The 16,773-nt window shown below is 43.4% G+C and overlaps 1 protein-coding gene across 1 annotated transcript in view; it reads left to right on the top strand.

Annotated features, from left to right (window-relative positions):
* Positions 1-16,773, top strand: part of XRN1 (5'-3' exoribonuclease 1) — a 2,408,514-nt gene that overhangs the window by 119,318 nt on the left and 2,272,423 nt on the right. Inside the window, exons 4-5 of the mRNA XM_044071018.1 lie at positions 12,705-12,814; positions 12,912-13,022. Of these exons, the coding sequence (XP_043926953.1) occupies positions 12,705-12,814; positions 12,912-13,022 (221 nt within the window). The remainder of the gene's footprint in view (positions 1-12,704; positions 12,815-12,911; positions 13,023-16,773) is intronic.

Genomic DNA, 16,773 nt, shown 5'->3' with positions numbered 1-16,773 from the left:
ACCAGCACACCAAAGGCGGAGGTGTGTCCATATTCATTAAGGATATCCACACCTCCAAGCTAGTTGCGCAGCATAATGCATCCGAGGTTATCCAAGTGCAACTAATTCTGGGCAAAACTGCAATCCAAATTGTAACTTGCTACAGATCCCCCACCATGCCCCGGGATTCCCACTCCTCTTTTCTTGATATACTGGAAAATATTAGAGTTCAACCAAACACCCTAATAATGGGCGATGTTCAACTACCCCACCATTAACTGGGAAAACTACTCATTTACCAACTCCTTCGCTCAATGCTTTCTGGAATTCATAAATTCCAATGCCCTGGATCAACTTATCCACACCCCCACCAGGGGCAACAATATCCTAGACCTGGTCATTACCAACATGAGTGAGTGGTGTTCCACACCTGAAGTCAACTCCTCGTCGGTCAGATCGGACTATAAGCTAATCACCCTAGATATCTACATCCTGCCCCCACCCACCATTAAGGAAACCACAATAAAAAAATTTCTCCAAAGGCAACTTCATGCTTCTTAAGACAGACGTGGCGAACTTCATGACACCCATGCAGATGGACAGTACAGTTATGACTTCTGGATCCTACACAAATGCACTGTATAAGCATTTACACGAGTGCATGGATGGTGCTATCCTCCAAAAAAAGGAAGCCAATCTGGTGGTCCCCTGCCATAAACAAACTCTACAACAGATGGAAGAAACTGTTGCAAAAGAGAGTAAAATCCCATGAGTGGAGGAGCTCCCTGGTCAGCCACAGTAAGGAGCTGAGATCCCTTGTAAGATCCTCCAAAGCTAGCTATGAAAACAAAATCACCACTGATTCTAAGGACAACCACAAAGCATTATATAGCTATGTCAAGAATCTCAGTGGCAACACCCAGAACTGCTCAGAGTTACAGCACAACGGCATGAAAATTACAGAACCAACTGATATTGCCAACATCCTGGCAGATGGGTTCAGTGCTAACTTTACCCCCTCTCACCCCATAAAGGACCCATATCTATACAAGAAGACTGCAGTGTTCCTGTAATCACATTTACGCAGGTAAAAGCTGTACACTCTAAAACCCAAACACAGCATGCATGGGACTGGACAACATCCTAGGCGGCGTTTTACATGAACTTCAGAACTAAGTGGCTCCCCACCTAAGCACCATGTTCAGTCATAGTCTCATGCCAAGCTTTGTGCCCACTGAAAGGTGCACAGCAACAGTTATCCCACTCCACAAAGGGGGAGCCACCAGTGATCCTGGGAATTATCGTCCTATTAGCCTGACAAGCCTGTGGAACCATATCATCATGGAACTCATAAAGACATTGGTAACATCCAAACTCTGGACCCCACCCAGTTGGGGTTTGTGAAAGGCAGATCATGCCTTCTGATCCTGATTGACTTCTTTGAGGCAGTCGCCAAAGCCGTAGATGAGGGTAAGGTGGTTCACACAGCCTATCTGCACCTCGCTAAGGCTTTCGACACCATCCCCCATTATGGAATTATAGCTAAACTCACTAAACTAGGTATAAATCCCTATGTCACAAGATGGGTTGCCAACTTGCTCACTGATAGAACCCATACTGTAAAAGTTGCAGACTCCAAATCTGACTTCAAACCAGTGACAAGTGGAGTACCACAGGGTTCAGTCCTGGGACCTCTCCTGTTTGGTATCTACTTCTCTGAAATACAGGCTAACACAGAAGGCCTCTGGCTAATTAAGTTCACAGATGACTGCAAACTAGGAGCCATAGTAGAGTTCGCAAATGATGTGGGCATCCTACAGAAGGGCCTCACTGAGAACAGATGTCTGGTGTCAGAGGCATGGCCTCAAGCTCAATGCCAAAAAGTGCATTGTCATCCCCTTTGGCAAAAACTCTGTACCAATGAACTACCACATAAACGGCAGTCTACTTAACGCCGAATGTGTGATGAGACCTTGGAACCCAGGTGGACAATAGTCTCTCCTTTGATAATCACATCGCCACAATAGTCAGGAAATCCTTCTATGTAGCACACCTCATCACAAAAGGGCTCTCATCCAGGAAAAAAGAGGTCATTGTTTCCCTGTACTCTGCACTCAGAGTGCAATGCCCCTTTTGGACTGTACCTCACAAGACATCTGCAGCAGCTGGAAAGGCCACAGAAGTACCTCACAAAGAGGATTACTGGCTTCAAACAGATGCCCTACACTGACCCTCTCAAAAAAAAAAAAAAAAAAACTCCAGCTTTACTCTGTAGCATATCGCCTATTCCGAGGAGATCTCTGCCTAACATGTAAAGCTATGTTAAACCCAGAGCTGTTGGACATGCTACACCTAAAGAAATCCCAATCCCTCCAAGCTACACACTCTAGGGACCTAAACCTTGTCACCACAATAAACAGGACATGCTGGGGGGATAGATTCCTGTCCCAGAGACTTTCTATACTCTGGAACAAGCTATCCATCAAGCAAAGTTCCTCATTAGCACTCTTCAAGAAAAATCGTGAGTGGATGGGAAATAGGAAATGCACCCCGGGGATCACTTCTGTGGCTCTGCTCGACAGGGGCACAGGAAATTAACTTTCTTGGGTGGTTTAAGCCAGGGAACCTTGTTGGCTAGACTTACTTAGGCCCTTGGGCCGGTAGCCTAGTACCTACCTATGATAGTCATCTCTTTGCTTATGTCTCCTCCTCTACTTGCCAATTTTTTTATCTTGTAGATGCTTTCTTGGAGGACTGTTTTGGATCAGTGTACTGTGCACTGAAATTTTTTGGAGTTGTCTGTATTAAAAAACAAAATTACTCTTAAATATTTTCCATTTTGACGGTTTCTATACACTTTCAGACAACCTAGACCTAAAGCTATTTAACAAAACAGAAGGATAGTGTAAAGCCTCTTACCTCACTGCCCATTTAAGCAGCTACTTTACCAGGGTGCTTGGCTAAACATGTTTTATCTTCTGCTAGGAGACCAGTCGGCTGCAAGTCTGACTGGTGTCCTGACTCCAGTGAAAATCCATTTTTATAGTAGCTTGTTGGAAGAATGAGAGTAATTTCTTGCACATTTAATGAAGAAAAACAAGATTAACCGTTGCTTCTAATCATGCAGAAAGAATGGAAAATTAATCCTAGCAATACATTAAATTATTAAGCTGCTGTACTCCTAATAAAAAAGTATTGTGATTTGTGCTCTGCTCCCACATTCCATTATCTAAACTTAATACATCTGGTTATACATTAGCTTAAACTCTTCAAAAATCTTGTGATAAATCTATTATAGCTGATCATTTCTTGTAGAACAATTAGCTAGCTATTCATGTGTGCTGTATTTTTTTCAGAACCACACATAGCAAGTGTAAGCTGAAACGTAATTACAAAGTAGCAGGTGTGTGTCTGTGTGTCTGTGTGTGTGTGTGTCTGTGTGTGTGTGTGTGTCTGTGTGTGTGTGTGTGTGTCTGTGTGTGTGTGTCTGTGTGTGTGTGTGTCTGTGTGTGTGTGTCTGTGTGTGTGTGTGTCTGTGTGTGTGTGTGTGTGTGTGTGTGTGTGTGTGTGTGTCTGTGTGTGTGTGTGTCTGTGTGTGTGTGTGTGTGTGTGTGTGTGTGTGTGTGTGTGTGTGTGTGTGTGTGTGTGTGTGTGTGTGTCTGTGTGTGTGTGTGTGTCTGTGTGTGTGTGTGTGTGTCTGTGTGTGTCTGTGTCTGTGTGTGTCTGTGTCTGTGTGTGTGTCTGTGTGTGTCTGTGTGTGTGTCTGTGTGTGTCTGTGTGTGTCTGTGTGTGTCTGTGTGTGTCTGTGTGTGTGTGTGTGTCTGTGTGTGTCTGTCTGTGTGTGTGTGTGTCTGTGTGTGTCTGTCTGTGTGTCTGTGTCTGTCTGTCTGTCTGTGTGTATGTCTGTGTGTGTCTGTGTGTGTGTCTGTCTGTGTGTGTCTGTGTGTGTGTCTGTCTGTGTGTGTGTGTCTGTCTGTGTGTGTGTGTGTCTGTCTGTGTGTGTGTGTCTGTCTGTGTGTGTGTGTGTCTGTGTGTGTGTCTGTGTGTGTGTCTGTCTGTGTGTGTGTGTGTCTGTGTCTGTGTCTGTGTGTCTGTCTGTGTGTCTGTGTCTGTCTCTCTGTGTGTGTGTCTGTGTGTGTGTCTGTCTCTCTCTGTCTGTGTGTGTGTCTGTGTGTGTGTCTGTCTCTCTCTGTCTGTGTGTGTGTCTGTCTCTCTCTGTCTGTGTGTGTGTCTGTCTCAACGCAAACAGCGCGAAGAGGTAAAGCCAGGAAACTGCTCTAAAATAATCCTTGTGTAATTGACTAACGCAATTTTATTTTTTTGCTTTGTTTGTTTAATCTGAAGAAGGATACGCATCGTCGTCTCCGAAACACTAATAAAATTGTGTTAGTCAATTACACAAGGACATTTCATTATTCGTGATTATTTGGGATTATTTTAGAGCAGTTTCCTGGCTTCACCTCTTCGCGCTGTTTGCGTTAACAGTTTGTGAAACTTTTTCGTTTTGTGTCTGTCTCTGTCTGTGTGTCTGTCTCTGTCTGTGTGTCTGTCTCTGTCTGTGTGTCTGTCTCTGTCTGTGTGTGTGTCTCTGTCTGTCTCTGTCTGTCTCTGTCTGTCTCTGTCTGTCTCTGTCTGTCTGTGTGTGTCTGTGTGTGTGTGTCTGTGTGTGTGTGTCTGTGTGTGTGTGTCTGTGTGTGTGTGTCTGTCTCTGTCTGTGTGTGTCTGTCTGTCTCTGTCTGTCTGTCTCTGTCTGTCTGTCTCTGTCTGTCTGTCTCTGTCTGTCTGTCTCTGTCTGTCTGTCTCTGTCTGTCTGTCTCTGTGTATGCATGTGAATGTTTATTGGAAGTAGAAAGTGTCAGCATGAGTTTACAGCAGCTGGGGTTCTTGAGTGCAAGTTAAGTCAATACCTTGACAGTTAAGTCGTAGTCTGTACCGTATTTTTTCACAAATATCTCGTCCGCACATAACACATGGAAAGGATAAAATTATGGAAAAAGGTACTGGCATAGCTCACCCATGCATGTTCCGTGACATTTTCAGAAGTGAAATTCTACCTTATTCACCTGTCCTCCCATATTACAGGTATTTCATATTCTGTTCATTTTCTTTAATCTCATGCTTATGTGTAAGAAAATAGTCTGAAAATTTTACTTTTCATCATAGTTGTATAATAAAGGTATATGCCTTGGATTTAGTTTTGTACCCCCCCAGCCTAGGATAATTTCTTACTTTGTAGTTCTTTGTGCAGTCATACTCTCTGGTTTCAGTATGGTGTTCCACTGTCAGTTTATGAGAATTGTGAAGGTAGGTGAAGGCTGCCAGCCTAGCCAGATAGAATTCTGTAGATAATTCTGTCATTTGTAAATATTAATATAAGCCACAGGCTTGTTCTCTTAAGCGGGGGAAAAATGTTGGTAAATGTTAAACTTCAAAAATGTCACAACTGCGCACTTTGGTGTAAGAAAGCTAAGTCAAGCATTTTATGACTGTCTTTGATCTTTAAAGTCTGCTCCGATATGTCTGGATGAAGGAATTCTGCCTATTGTTTTGAGGCCAGAGTTAATGGCTAGAATTTGCATGTTTAAATGTCCTTTATTGCTCTGGTTTCTGACCAGGTGTAAAGAATGTAAATGTAGTTTCTGTTAACCTGGGAGCACCAGTGAAGTGTGAAGAATGATGTCATGTGAAGCAGCTCTGTGTTTTCAGTTTAAAGAGAGAGAATCGGAGAGCTCTGATAATTTTGTCTTGAACATCCAACATCACCAGCACTGCCTGTTTCTCTATATAAGTTATTTAGAACAGTGTTTTTCTCAGTCTAATCTTCCTAATTCCTAGCTATTTCTATGTGCTTTTCTGTGTTAACGTTAGAACTTTTCTACTGTGTTATTTTAAGTATTTCTCTGTGATCTCTGATTTCTTTACCAGCACTGTGTAGTAAGAAGTATTGTCTTGTGTTTTTTTACTTATTATTAAATATTTTTAAATCTTTCAACTGTAGCTGTCTTGTGTAGAGATAATTTAAGCTCTGAGTGCATTGCATGTATAAAGTGAGGCTGTACCAAGTCACTCCAAATACATTTTGACTGTTAGGTTGCACTTACCATTTGGATAATAATATTGCACAGTAATAATTGGACACCCTTTTAAGGGCCTTTGAGTGGCTGATAAATATTAGCGGCGTGGTGGCAGTGATTTTTACCATATAGTCTGGGTAAAAGGGACACAGCTGGAAAACATGTGCCAGCCTTCCCCAGGAGTGTCTGTGTGGTTGTATAAACTCTTATCTCAGTGTGTGTGTCAGCTACTTGGGCAGGGACATGAAGCACTGGTTGGGCAGAGGTTGCTGGAGGTTTTAGCTTGCCCAGCTGGCTGAGATCTGGACCCTATAGCTCTGCCAGTGGGGAGTCTTACTGGGGACTTGCAGAGAATGGGAGAAACCAGCCCCAGACTGACTGTAATCTCTGTGTTCTCTTAAGGGAAATTGTACTTTACTGTGTGTGCATTTATTATCATTTCTATATATGGGCACCCTTCACTGGTGTTAGTGGGGAGGCTTGAGGCTCCTTGATTGTTGGGCCAGTGCACGGGCGTCTCATATTAATTTAGAGGTGGTGGGATATCCACACCACTTATTAATTGATTGGCAAATACTAATTGGCTTGTAGTGGTGTGGGTAGAGTGAATTCCTGTAACTTGTGTACAGTGATCACTGAAGATGTTTTTGTACCGTCAGCCACACAGTGAATACTCAGAATTCAGATCACAATTGTTTTATTTCTTTTGTTAGCTTAGTCAGGTAGAGCAGGCAGCATGTCAGCAGAGGAGTATGAAAAGCTGATAAGGAGCCAGCTGGCTGAGATGTGCCAGGCTAGGGGACTGGTGCATGGAAACCTGACTAAGGCAGACATGATTGCAGCTTTGGTAACAGCTGCATAAGAAAACTGCAACCAGGAGGATGATCCGACTGGTAGTGAAGACGTACCACCCCAGAGAATGGACAGCTCAACCTTTCTGCAGAGGACTTAAAAATCTATCTGGAGCTAAAGAGACTTGAGTTGGAGGCCAGGCATTTAGAAATAGAAGCATCTGAGAGACTGAGATGTCTGCAGGCTGAGGAGAATGAGAAACTGCTACACCTAGAAGCTGAGGAAAAGGAGAGGCAGAGGCAGCATGAGAGGGAGATGCTGACTCTTCGCCAGAGTCATGGAGGTAATGGGGAATGGAGTAACTGGACCCCAGAAGTACAAAAGGTCAGTAAATTTCTTCTGCAGTTTAAAGAGGGGGATAATTTTGATAGTTTCATATGTTTGAGAGGGTATGTAAACAGTATGATGTTGACCAAAGGCTCTAGGTACTGTTCCTAACCCCCTTACTCTATAGTAAAGCTGTAACTGTGTTGTCTAAAATGTCTGACATTGACTGTTTTAATTACACTGTTGTTAAGCATTGCTTGTTAGAAGTTTTAAGCTAACACCTGAAACTTGCAGGAAAAAGTTTTGTGAACATAGATGCAAGGCAGATAAAAGTGTGTGTGTGAATATGTTGCTGAACTGAGCACCTATTTTCATAGGTGAGTGAGTGGATGTCATGTCGCCACTTTCGAAGGGCTGGCAGTCCTTTTGGTGAGGGAACAAGCCCTTAGCACATTGCCTGAGGACATGAGGATCTGGTTAGTTGATGGCCAATGTGCTACTTCAGATGAGTTTGGGAAGAAGGGAGACCTAGCAAGCAGGGCATCCCTGCACAGGAAAGGGGCACCCAGTACTGCTCATGGGTCTAAAGGAACCCATGGTGGGCAGCACAGACTGCCCCAACAGAATCTGCCAGTAGCAGGGGAAACCACTAGTCCAAGTACACATCCGGGACCTAGGGTTAAATGTTTTGAATGCAACCAGTGGGGTCATGTGACATATAGATGTCCATGGGGGCAAGGTGGGGAACAAAAAGTGAGAGCGCCAGTAAGTGGGAAAGACAAAATGCCAGTAGTAGGTTGTCTTGAGACAACAGGGGTACTGAACTACCATCCTGCAGATGTCCTGATAGGGAAGGATTTGGATGAGGCAGTAGCATGTGTTTATGCAGTTACACACAGTCAGACTAGGAGACAAGCACGTGGATCTGGTAGCCTGGGGGAGACCCAGACAGACTGCATACTTGCAGCTAGGACTGATGAGGTGGCTACTTGAGGGAGGAAGCTACGCTGTAGCAGTAAGACTGAAGGTGAGCCACAGCTGCTTGTGGGTACTGATGTTCCCTTGGACAAAGTGACTGCAAAGGTAGATGGGAGTAGTAGTACCCAGGCTGACAGTGAGTCACCACTGTCAGAGGATGCCAGACTTCCTGTGTAAGGGGAGCTGGGAAGGGTTACAAAGAGAGTGTTGAGACCGACTCTGCTCTCAGACGCTACATTGCAAGGCCTGAGGCAGGTAGCTAGGGAGGCACCTGATTCTCAAGGGAAGGGCGATTCTGTACACTGGGACAAAGGGTTACTGTATAGAGTGGACACCTGAGGGAGGGCTAGAAGGTGAGTGGGTACAGCAGTTGGTAGTGCCTAGAGCCTATCGTCTGGTGCTTATAGCCATAGCCCATGATATTCCCTTTGCAGGTCATATGGGCATAAAACATACAAAAACACGTATTATGCAGAATTTCTATTGGCCTGGAATTTCCAGAGATGTAACTGGGTACTTCAGGACCTGTGAAGAGTGGCAAAAGGTATGCAAGGCAGGAGACAAGGTGAAAGCTCCTTTGATGCCTTTGCCTGTGATTGAGGAGCCATTTCAGAGGGTAGCTATTGATATTGTGGGGCCTCTGAGAACCCCAAGTTCCACAGGGAAAACGTATATTCTAGTGGTAGTGGATTATGCTACATGATACCCTGAGACAGTGGCTCTGTCCTCCCATTGAGGCAGAAAAGGTGGCAGATGCTTTGTTAGAGATTTTCAGCAGGGTAAGTTTCCCCAAAAGAAACCCTGACAGAGGTGCCAATTTCATGTTAGACCTGCTGGCTTGTCTGTGGAAGTAGTGTGTGGTGAAGCACCTGCATCTCCTACCATCCCCAGACATGGCCTTGTGGAGAGGTTAAACTCTACAATCAAGTCCATGCTACATGCATTTGCAGACCAGTTTAAGAGGTAGTGGGACAAATATTTGCCCCATCTGTTTGCTTGCAGAGAGGTTCCCAGGAATCCACAGGTTTTTCACCCTTTGAGTTGCTGTATGGACATAGGGTGAGTGGACCTCTAGATTTTTTGTGATGACTGGGAAGGTGAGTGTAAATATCACAAGGAGTCTGTTGTGGCATATGTCTTAAAACTCAGGACAAGGCTCGGGGAACTCATGGGCTTGGCCCAGGAGAACCTGGCTGAAACCCAACAACAGAAAAAGGTGTGGTATGACAGGAATGCTCGAGAGTATGCTGTAGGGCAGCAGGTTATGGTTTTCATTCCTGTCCAACACAACAAGCTACAAGCAGCTTGGGAGGGACGCTACAAGGTGGTAAGAAAGGTAAGTGATGATAACTACATGGTGGAACTGCTAGGTAGGAGGCTGGGGCACAAATTGTACCATGTTAACAGGATGAAGCCATACCATGATAGGGAGGTACTTGCAGGAGTCTGAGGGAGATCTGGTGACTGATCTCCTCAGTGAGGCTCGGACTGATACCTCAGTGGAAGGGTAGCAATGTCCCAGCAGCTATCTCCTACTCAGGTTCGAGAAATCCAAGCAGTGTTACAGGAGTTTGGGGACATGTTCATTGGGAAACCAGGATGCACCCACCTGGTACAGCACCAGGTGGATACAGGACCCCAAAGGCCTATTAGGCAGACCCCTTATAGGGTGCCTGAGAGAATCAAACAGACTCTGAGGGAGGAGATGCAGGAAACATTGGAACTAGGGGTAATTGAAGAGTCCAACAGTCCAATGACCTCCCCAGTGGTTCTGGTGCCAAAGAAGGATGGCAGCACCAAGTTCTGTGTGGACTACAGGAAATTAGTCACACACAGTCAGATGTTCACCCCATGCCTAGGACAGATGATGCCCTAGAGCAGCTGGGTGGGGCTATGTATCTTACAACCATTGATCTTACCAAGGGTTACTTTTAGGTGCCCTTGACTCCCAGTGCTGGAGAGAAGTCCGCTTTTGTGATTCCTCTTGGCTTGTATGAGTTCACAAAGATTCCCTTTGCGGTGAAAAATGTCCCAGTGACTTTCCAGAGGCTGGTAGATCATATCCTAGCAGGAGCAGGAGGGTTTGCCCTTGCTTACCAAGATGATATTGCCATCTACAGCCATTCTTGGCAAGAGCACCTTCAGCATGTCAGGTAGGTGCCCGGCAGAATACAGAGGGCAGAGTTGACCATTAAGCCGAGGAAATGTCAGTTGGGTATGACTGAGGCCTCCTACCTGGGGCATAGAGTGGGGAGTGGTAAGATCAAGCCAGAACCTGCCAAAGTAGAAGCCATTCAGGCATTGCCTGCACCAGTTACCAAAAAACAGGTGTGGGCATTCTTAGGGACAGAAGGGTACTACAGAAAGTTCGTCCTCAGTTATAGTACCATAGCTGCTCCCCTCACAGACCTGACAATGAAGAACAGGCCAGATAAGGTAGTGTGGACCCCAGCATGTGAACAGGCATTCCAGAAGCTTAAGGAAGCCTTGGGAGGACCCCTGTGTTAGCCAGTCCAGAGTACAGCAAAGAATTTGTTGTGCAGGTGGATGCTTCAAACCATGTGGTGGGGGCTGTACTTAGCCAGACTTCTTCAGAGGGAGAAGAGCACCCAGTGGTTTCTCAGCCGTAGGTTCCAACCCAGGGAGGAATGCTATGCAGCCGTAGAAAAGGAATGTCTGGCCATAGCGTGGGCACTGCAGAAACTTCAGCCATGTCTGTATGGAAGAAAAGTCACTGTAGTGACAGATCACAACCCCCTAACATGGTTACACAGAGCCAGCCAGCAAAATGCCAAGTTGCCAAGATGGAGCCTAGGGTTGAAAGCATATGTCAGTGCAGCACCGCAGCGCGTTTAGCGATCCCAACGCAGATGGGCTCTCAAGATAGGGAATGGGGTAAGGTATACTCAGATCTAACCCTCTCAAGCAACATTTCTCAAGGGTCACTTGAAAAACTAGCTCGAGTTCTCGGAGGGGGGGGGGTGTGGAGATAGGTGAAGGCTGCTAGCCTAGCCAGATAGAATTCTGTAGATAATTCTGTCATTTGTAAATATTAATATAAGCCACAGGCTTGTTCTCTTAAATAGGGAAAAATGTTGGTAAATGTTAAACTTCAAAAATGTAACAGCAGCGCACTCTGCTGTAAGAAAGCTAAGTCAAGCATTTTGACTGTCTTTGATCTTCAAAGTCAGCTCCGATATGTCTGGATGAAGGAATTCTCTATTGTTTTGAGGCCAGAGTTAATGGCTAGAATTTGCATGTATAAATGTCCTTTATTGCTGTGGTTTCTGACCAGGTGTAAAGAATGTAAATGTAGTTTGTTAACCTGGGAACACCAGAGAAGTGTGAAGAATGATGTAATGTGAAGCAGCTCTGTGTTATCAATTTAAAGAGGGAGAATCCGAGAGCTCTGAGCATTTTGTCTCGAGTACATCCAACATCACCAGCACTGCCTGCTGTTCTATATGCAAGTTATTTAGAACTGTTTTCTCTTAGAAGTAGCTAGGAATTAGAAGATTAGACTGTTTTTCTGTGTTGATGTTGGAATGTTTCTACTGTATTATTTTAAGTATTTCCCTGTCATCTCTGAACTCTTGACCAGCACTGTGTAGTAAGAAATATTGTCTTGTGTTTTTATTATTTATTATTAAATATTTTTAAACCTTTCAACTGTGGCTGTTTTGTGTAGAGATAATTTAAGCTCTAAGAGTGCATTGCATGTCTATAGTGAGACTGTACCAAGTCACTCCAAATGACTGTTAGGTTGCACTCAGCATTTGGATAATAATATTGCACAGTAATAATTGGTCACCCTTTTTAGGGCCTTTGAGTAGCTGATAAATATTAGCTGGGCGGTGGCAGTGATTTCTACCGTATAGTTGGGTAAAAGGGGTACAGCCTTCCCCAGTAGTGTATGTGTGGTTGCATAAACTCATCTCAAAGTGTGTGTGTGTGTGTGTGTGTGTGTGTGTGTGTGTGTGTGTCAGCTACGTGGGCAGGGACACTAAGCACTGGTTGGACAGAGAGGGTGCTGGAGGTTTTAGCTTGCCCAGCTGGCTGAGATCTGGACCTTATAGCTGTGCCAGTGGGGAGTCTTATTGGGGAGAAGAGGAGAAACCAGCCCCAGACTGACTGTAATCTCTGTGTGCTCTTAAGGGAAATTTTACTTTACTGTATGCATTTATTATCCTTTCCCTATATGGATACCCCTCACTGGTGTTAGTGGTGAGGACTGAGGCTCCTTTATATGTGGGCCAGTGCACGGGTGTCCCAAGAATGATGACATTTTATCAGGAATTTACAAAAGTTACATTTTGTCTATCACATTTGATCTACTGGTATATACATTTGGCTTGAATTTCAAATAGAAAATCATTACCTAACTTAAGTGAAGCTTCCATGTGATCAGAAATAGAAATCGAAGTCTGCAACATATGTAGCGCTATGCTAAGCTTCAGATGGCAGTGAGGTGACAATTTACGTAAATGCGTTGTACTTTAAATTATAACTTGTCCATTGACCTATTTTAAAGTAATATTCTTCACTTTTTTTCAGGGACTGAATTCATGGCCAAGTTACATGAACAGCTTAAGTATTTTGTTAATTGGAAGATTTCTACAGACAAGACCTGGCAAGGAGTGAACATTTATTTGTCAGGTCATGAGGTGATTATTTTTTTTGGTTTTGTATTGTTTTACAAGTCAGTAACATTAAATGTTAGCCTACTGTTACCCTAAATTGTTTGTTTTCATATAAATTTAGACTCCAGGCGAAGGAGAGCATAAAATCATGGAATTCATTCGTTCTGAGAAGATGAAACCTGATCATGATGTCAACACCAGACACTGCCTTTATGGATTAGATGCTGATTTGGTAAATATCACCGTTACCTAGAATGATAATTTTGCAGTTGCCAGAATTTCAAGAATTAGATGCAGTTTGTTTTCTTAAGAATATTTTGTCCAGTAATGCCAAAGAATTCCAGTAGGACTTAAATATATTTCTGAGGAAGGCATAGAAGCATTATACGATTAATTTTTTTATAGAACTTTCTTGTATGTTGTAGAAGTATACACTTTTATAACCTCTGTATTGCGAAGCAGTTTGTATCTACAGCAAGAGACTGTGTGTGTACAATGGAGTGACTTGTATAGATTCTTTTGCAAAACTAACCTCTATACATCGGTGTTAAGTTTTGTTCACTTGTGAATGGTATATTTTTAATGGAAAGTAATGCATTTTAGAAGCCGTGATGCTTGACAAGCCATGACTTGGTCCCATCACTGATGCTGCTGCTGACTCAGCCTGGGTTCCGTAAGCATACTAGGTGCTTGAAGGCTAGATCTGATCGAAGTAAGGTGCGAGTGGTTGATGGATAGCTGTTTCTTGAAAGGGTAGGCATGCATTTTGTATGTGGCTATCTGCTTCCAGTGGAGGGCTTGGCATCAGGGAGGCAACAGTCATGCAAGGGGTTTTAGACCGATCTCTCTAGATCTGTGCTGATAAAAAATTGCATGACATTCACTAAGGGGTGTTGACTGCTATGCCCCCTGAGCCATCACTTCCTCTAGGAGCCTCTGCATTGGACAGCTCTGTTTTGACTTCTGCCTCGAGGTAGGGTCATGGTGATGCTCTGAGCCATCCTGGGCAGTTGTCCTTTGCTCTTACCAGGATGGACCTTGCTTGTCTTACGTCTTCTGCCTTTGATATAAGCCAAAAGCCTCTTTGTTAGGACGGACTACGGTATAACCGGGTGGCGGTTAAATTGGTACATGAAATTAGCAGACATGAAACTTCCTAAAGTGAATGAAGTCACTTAAATCTCTAGTTTTTATAGCTGTAAGCCTTTTTGGCATTTTTCCCAGTAAAGTGGAAGAGCTGTACATTATCTTGTCAATAAAATGGATGATACACTTGCTCTTGATCAACAGTTAATGTATCTTAAGACTGGTCCTCTAAAAGATGACCTGGAAGGAGGTGCTAGAACTGGTAGTAGAGTAGTACAGTATCCTAACAGTATTGTCTTAAGTAAAAAGTGCTTTTGAAAGCCTTTTGTTATGATCTGTATCTCACAGACTTTAAGATTCTTCTTTATGTAACTAAAAATGTGTGATCAGGTTTTGTGAGGTTATTGACAGGATCCTGTATGGTCAGAAGAAGTTAGATACGGTTTCTGTCTTGAGTTACAGATATAGTTCATATGGATCACTGCTGCAGTAGCCTTAGCTATATATGGGTTATATCCTGCCAAGAATATAACAGCCGGCCAGCTTACAAAGGTTCAAGCCACCATTCACTCCCCCAAACTGTCAAGTAGCTCAAGCTGAGCTGACTAAAAGGCAAGTTTGGGCAACAAGCCCGTCAGAGCTTTACTTCTCCTTTGAGGCTTTTGAGGATCTACTGTTGGCTTGCGCTATTCCTTTTCTAAGCAGATAAGTTCTCTTGGGGGGGGGGACTTCAGCTGAATAATTTTGTTTATTATTTATACGTTCATGTTAAGGAAAGTAAGTTTAGTGCTAGAAGTTTTTGTTTTAATGGACTGCCACAAATAACTTTAAAGTAACTGACTACCATTTTTCTGTGGAGAAATTGTGTTTATTTTACCTCATTGGGCTAGCAAAGTGTACTGTGTTTGTGAAAAAAGTGACAGACTTTTTGTTTTTACTAGCATTTGCTGCTTGCTTTCTCCAGGCACCATTTTTGCTTGACCAGAGGAATATGTCAATCCTAGAGTCAGTCCTCCTTCCATCCACAAAGTGAAAAAGTTAAGCCAGCTACCTTTGCCATCACAGCAGGCTATCAGTTTGCCTCAGCTGCAGGTGGGTGACACTGCTGTGACCATTAATTGTGCTTTAGACCACTCATTTTTTTACCCCCAATCCTCCAGTGTAGCATCTACAGCCACTATAGACTGGGAGTTAGCCGCTTCCTCTGCAGCTATTGGGGTTCTGTCAGTGGGCAAGAGAGAGCCTGTCTTTGTCAGTCCTGGGAGAGTAAACAGGGAAGGCTTCCCTGTTTTATCAGAATGTTGTGCATATCCCTGGGGAAGCTGATGTTGCCATTGAGTTGTTTCCATTTTTCCTGTCAAAAAGAAGCAGAAAACTAAACTTACCTACACCTCCTCAAATTTCCTTAGAAAAAAAGTAGTTTATTGGGTCTGGCACAGGTTTAATTCAAGTTGTTTATCTTTGTAGTTTTTCTTAAAATGAAAGAGGGATATCTCCTTTCCTGGAGAAATGCAGAATTCTGAATCTGAACAGATGATGAAGGGAACAGCTACAGGGGTTTCTCCTCAGATTTTTGATTCAATCTGAGTGGGGGAGCTCAGTTTCTGACTCTCCATTTTGGGGGTTCTGCTTCTCTCAGACTATAAAATGTGCCAGTGCTTTCAGTAGGAGATCATTGGGGTTTCTCGGTACATAAGAAAATACTATGAGCTGTTACAAAAGTACCCATTCCTCCAGTTTTCTCAGTTCTGGAGGATGTGTGTTACTGCCTGCAGTTTCCCTGCATGTGCTCCTCCATTTTCACCTTGGAGCAGATGCCCTATCAGAGTCATTCTGTGTTCCTAAAGAAGACCCCTCGAAGGACTTCCAGGCCATCGTCTTTCAGCTCATCTAGGAGCCAAACCCAAGCAGATTTGGGCAAGATGATGTTTTTCCAGGCCCAGATTCAGTTGGGAGTTTTACTGTCTGTTTCTCAATCGGATCAGTGACCCTGCCACCAACCCCTACCCAACTGTGACTCCTTCTTTGATCCAACCTTTTGTTTCGGAGCCATTGGACCAGAGAGTTCCGAGTTGTCTGTGTTGAATCTGAAGGCCTTGCCTTTTTTGACTGTGTTGATATCTCTGTTCTGGTCATCTCCAACTTTCCAATCACATTTTCAAGAACATAGTGAAAGGGCAAGGATTCAGGATGTCAAGGTTTAATCCTGATGATGGAAAATTTGAGGTTGATTTAAATGACCTAAAAGTTAGATTGATCGAAAGGGGTTATAAGAACCAGGATGTTGAAGGGTCACTTTCAGGCATTAATGTCCACAGACAAACTACAGCAAGACCATACTTCTCTCAAGAGGTGCCATCAACAAACATTTCTGTGTTAAGCCCATCTGTGATAAGGTATAGATGCCTATGTTTTTTGGGGAAACACTAACATTATAACAGATGTGAAGAAAACATGGTCTGTACTAACTAGTGATTTGACCATTAAGAATGTTGTAGGAGGCCAACCCAAGTTCTCTTTTAAGAATAAGAGAAATTTGAAACATATGCTTTGCTATCTTAAAGATTTGAACACAGATCAACAGAGGGGAATTATAGTTCCTTGCAAGAAATGCAGCTTTTTTAGATATATTTTTAGATATATTGATGCCACTGGGATGTTTATACACCCTGGTTTTAATAAAGTTTTTAAATGTAATGGAGCAGCTAGTTGTTACACATCTGATGTGGTTTATTTAACAGTTTGCTCTTGCAGAATTTTTTATGTAGGCAAGACCAATAGACATTTCAGAGAGAGAATAAGGGAGCATATATATAATATAGATATATATGATATAAAGAAAGGACATCTTAATAATGCATTAGCTAAGCATGTACATATATCTGGGCATACAGATG

The sequence above is a fragment of the Protopterus annectens genome, chromosome 5.part0 (assembly GCF_019279795.1).
Source record: "Protopterus annectens isolate FY-2018-M chromosome 5.part0, PAN1.0, whole genome shotgun sequence".
NCBI lineage: Eukaryota > Metazoa > Chordata > Ceratodontiformes > Protopteridae > Protopterus > Protopterus annectens.
This window is presented reverse-complemented; position numbering and strand designations above follow the sequence as displayed.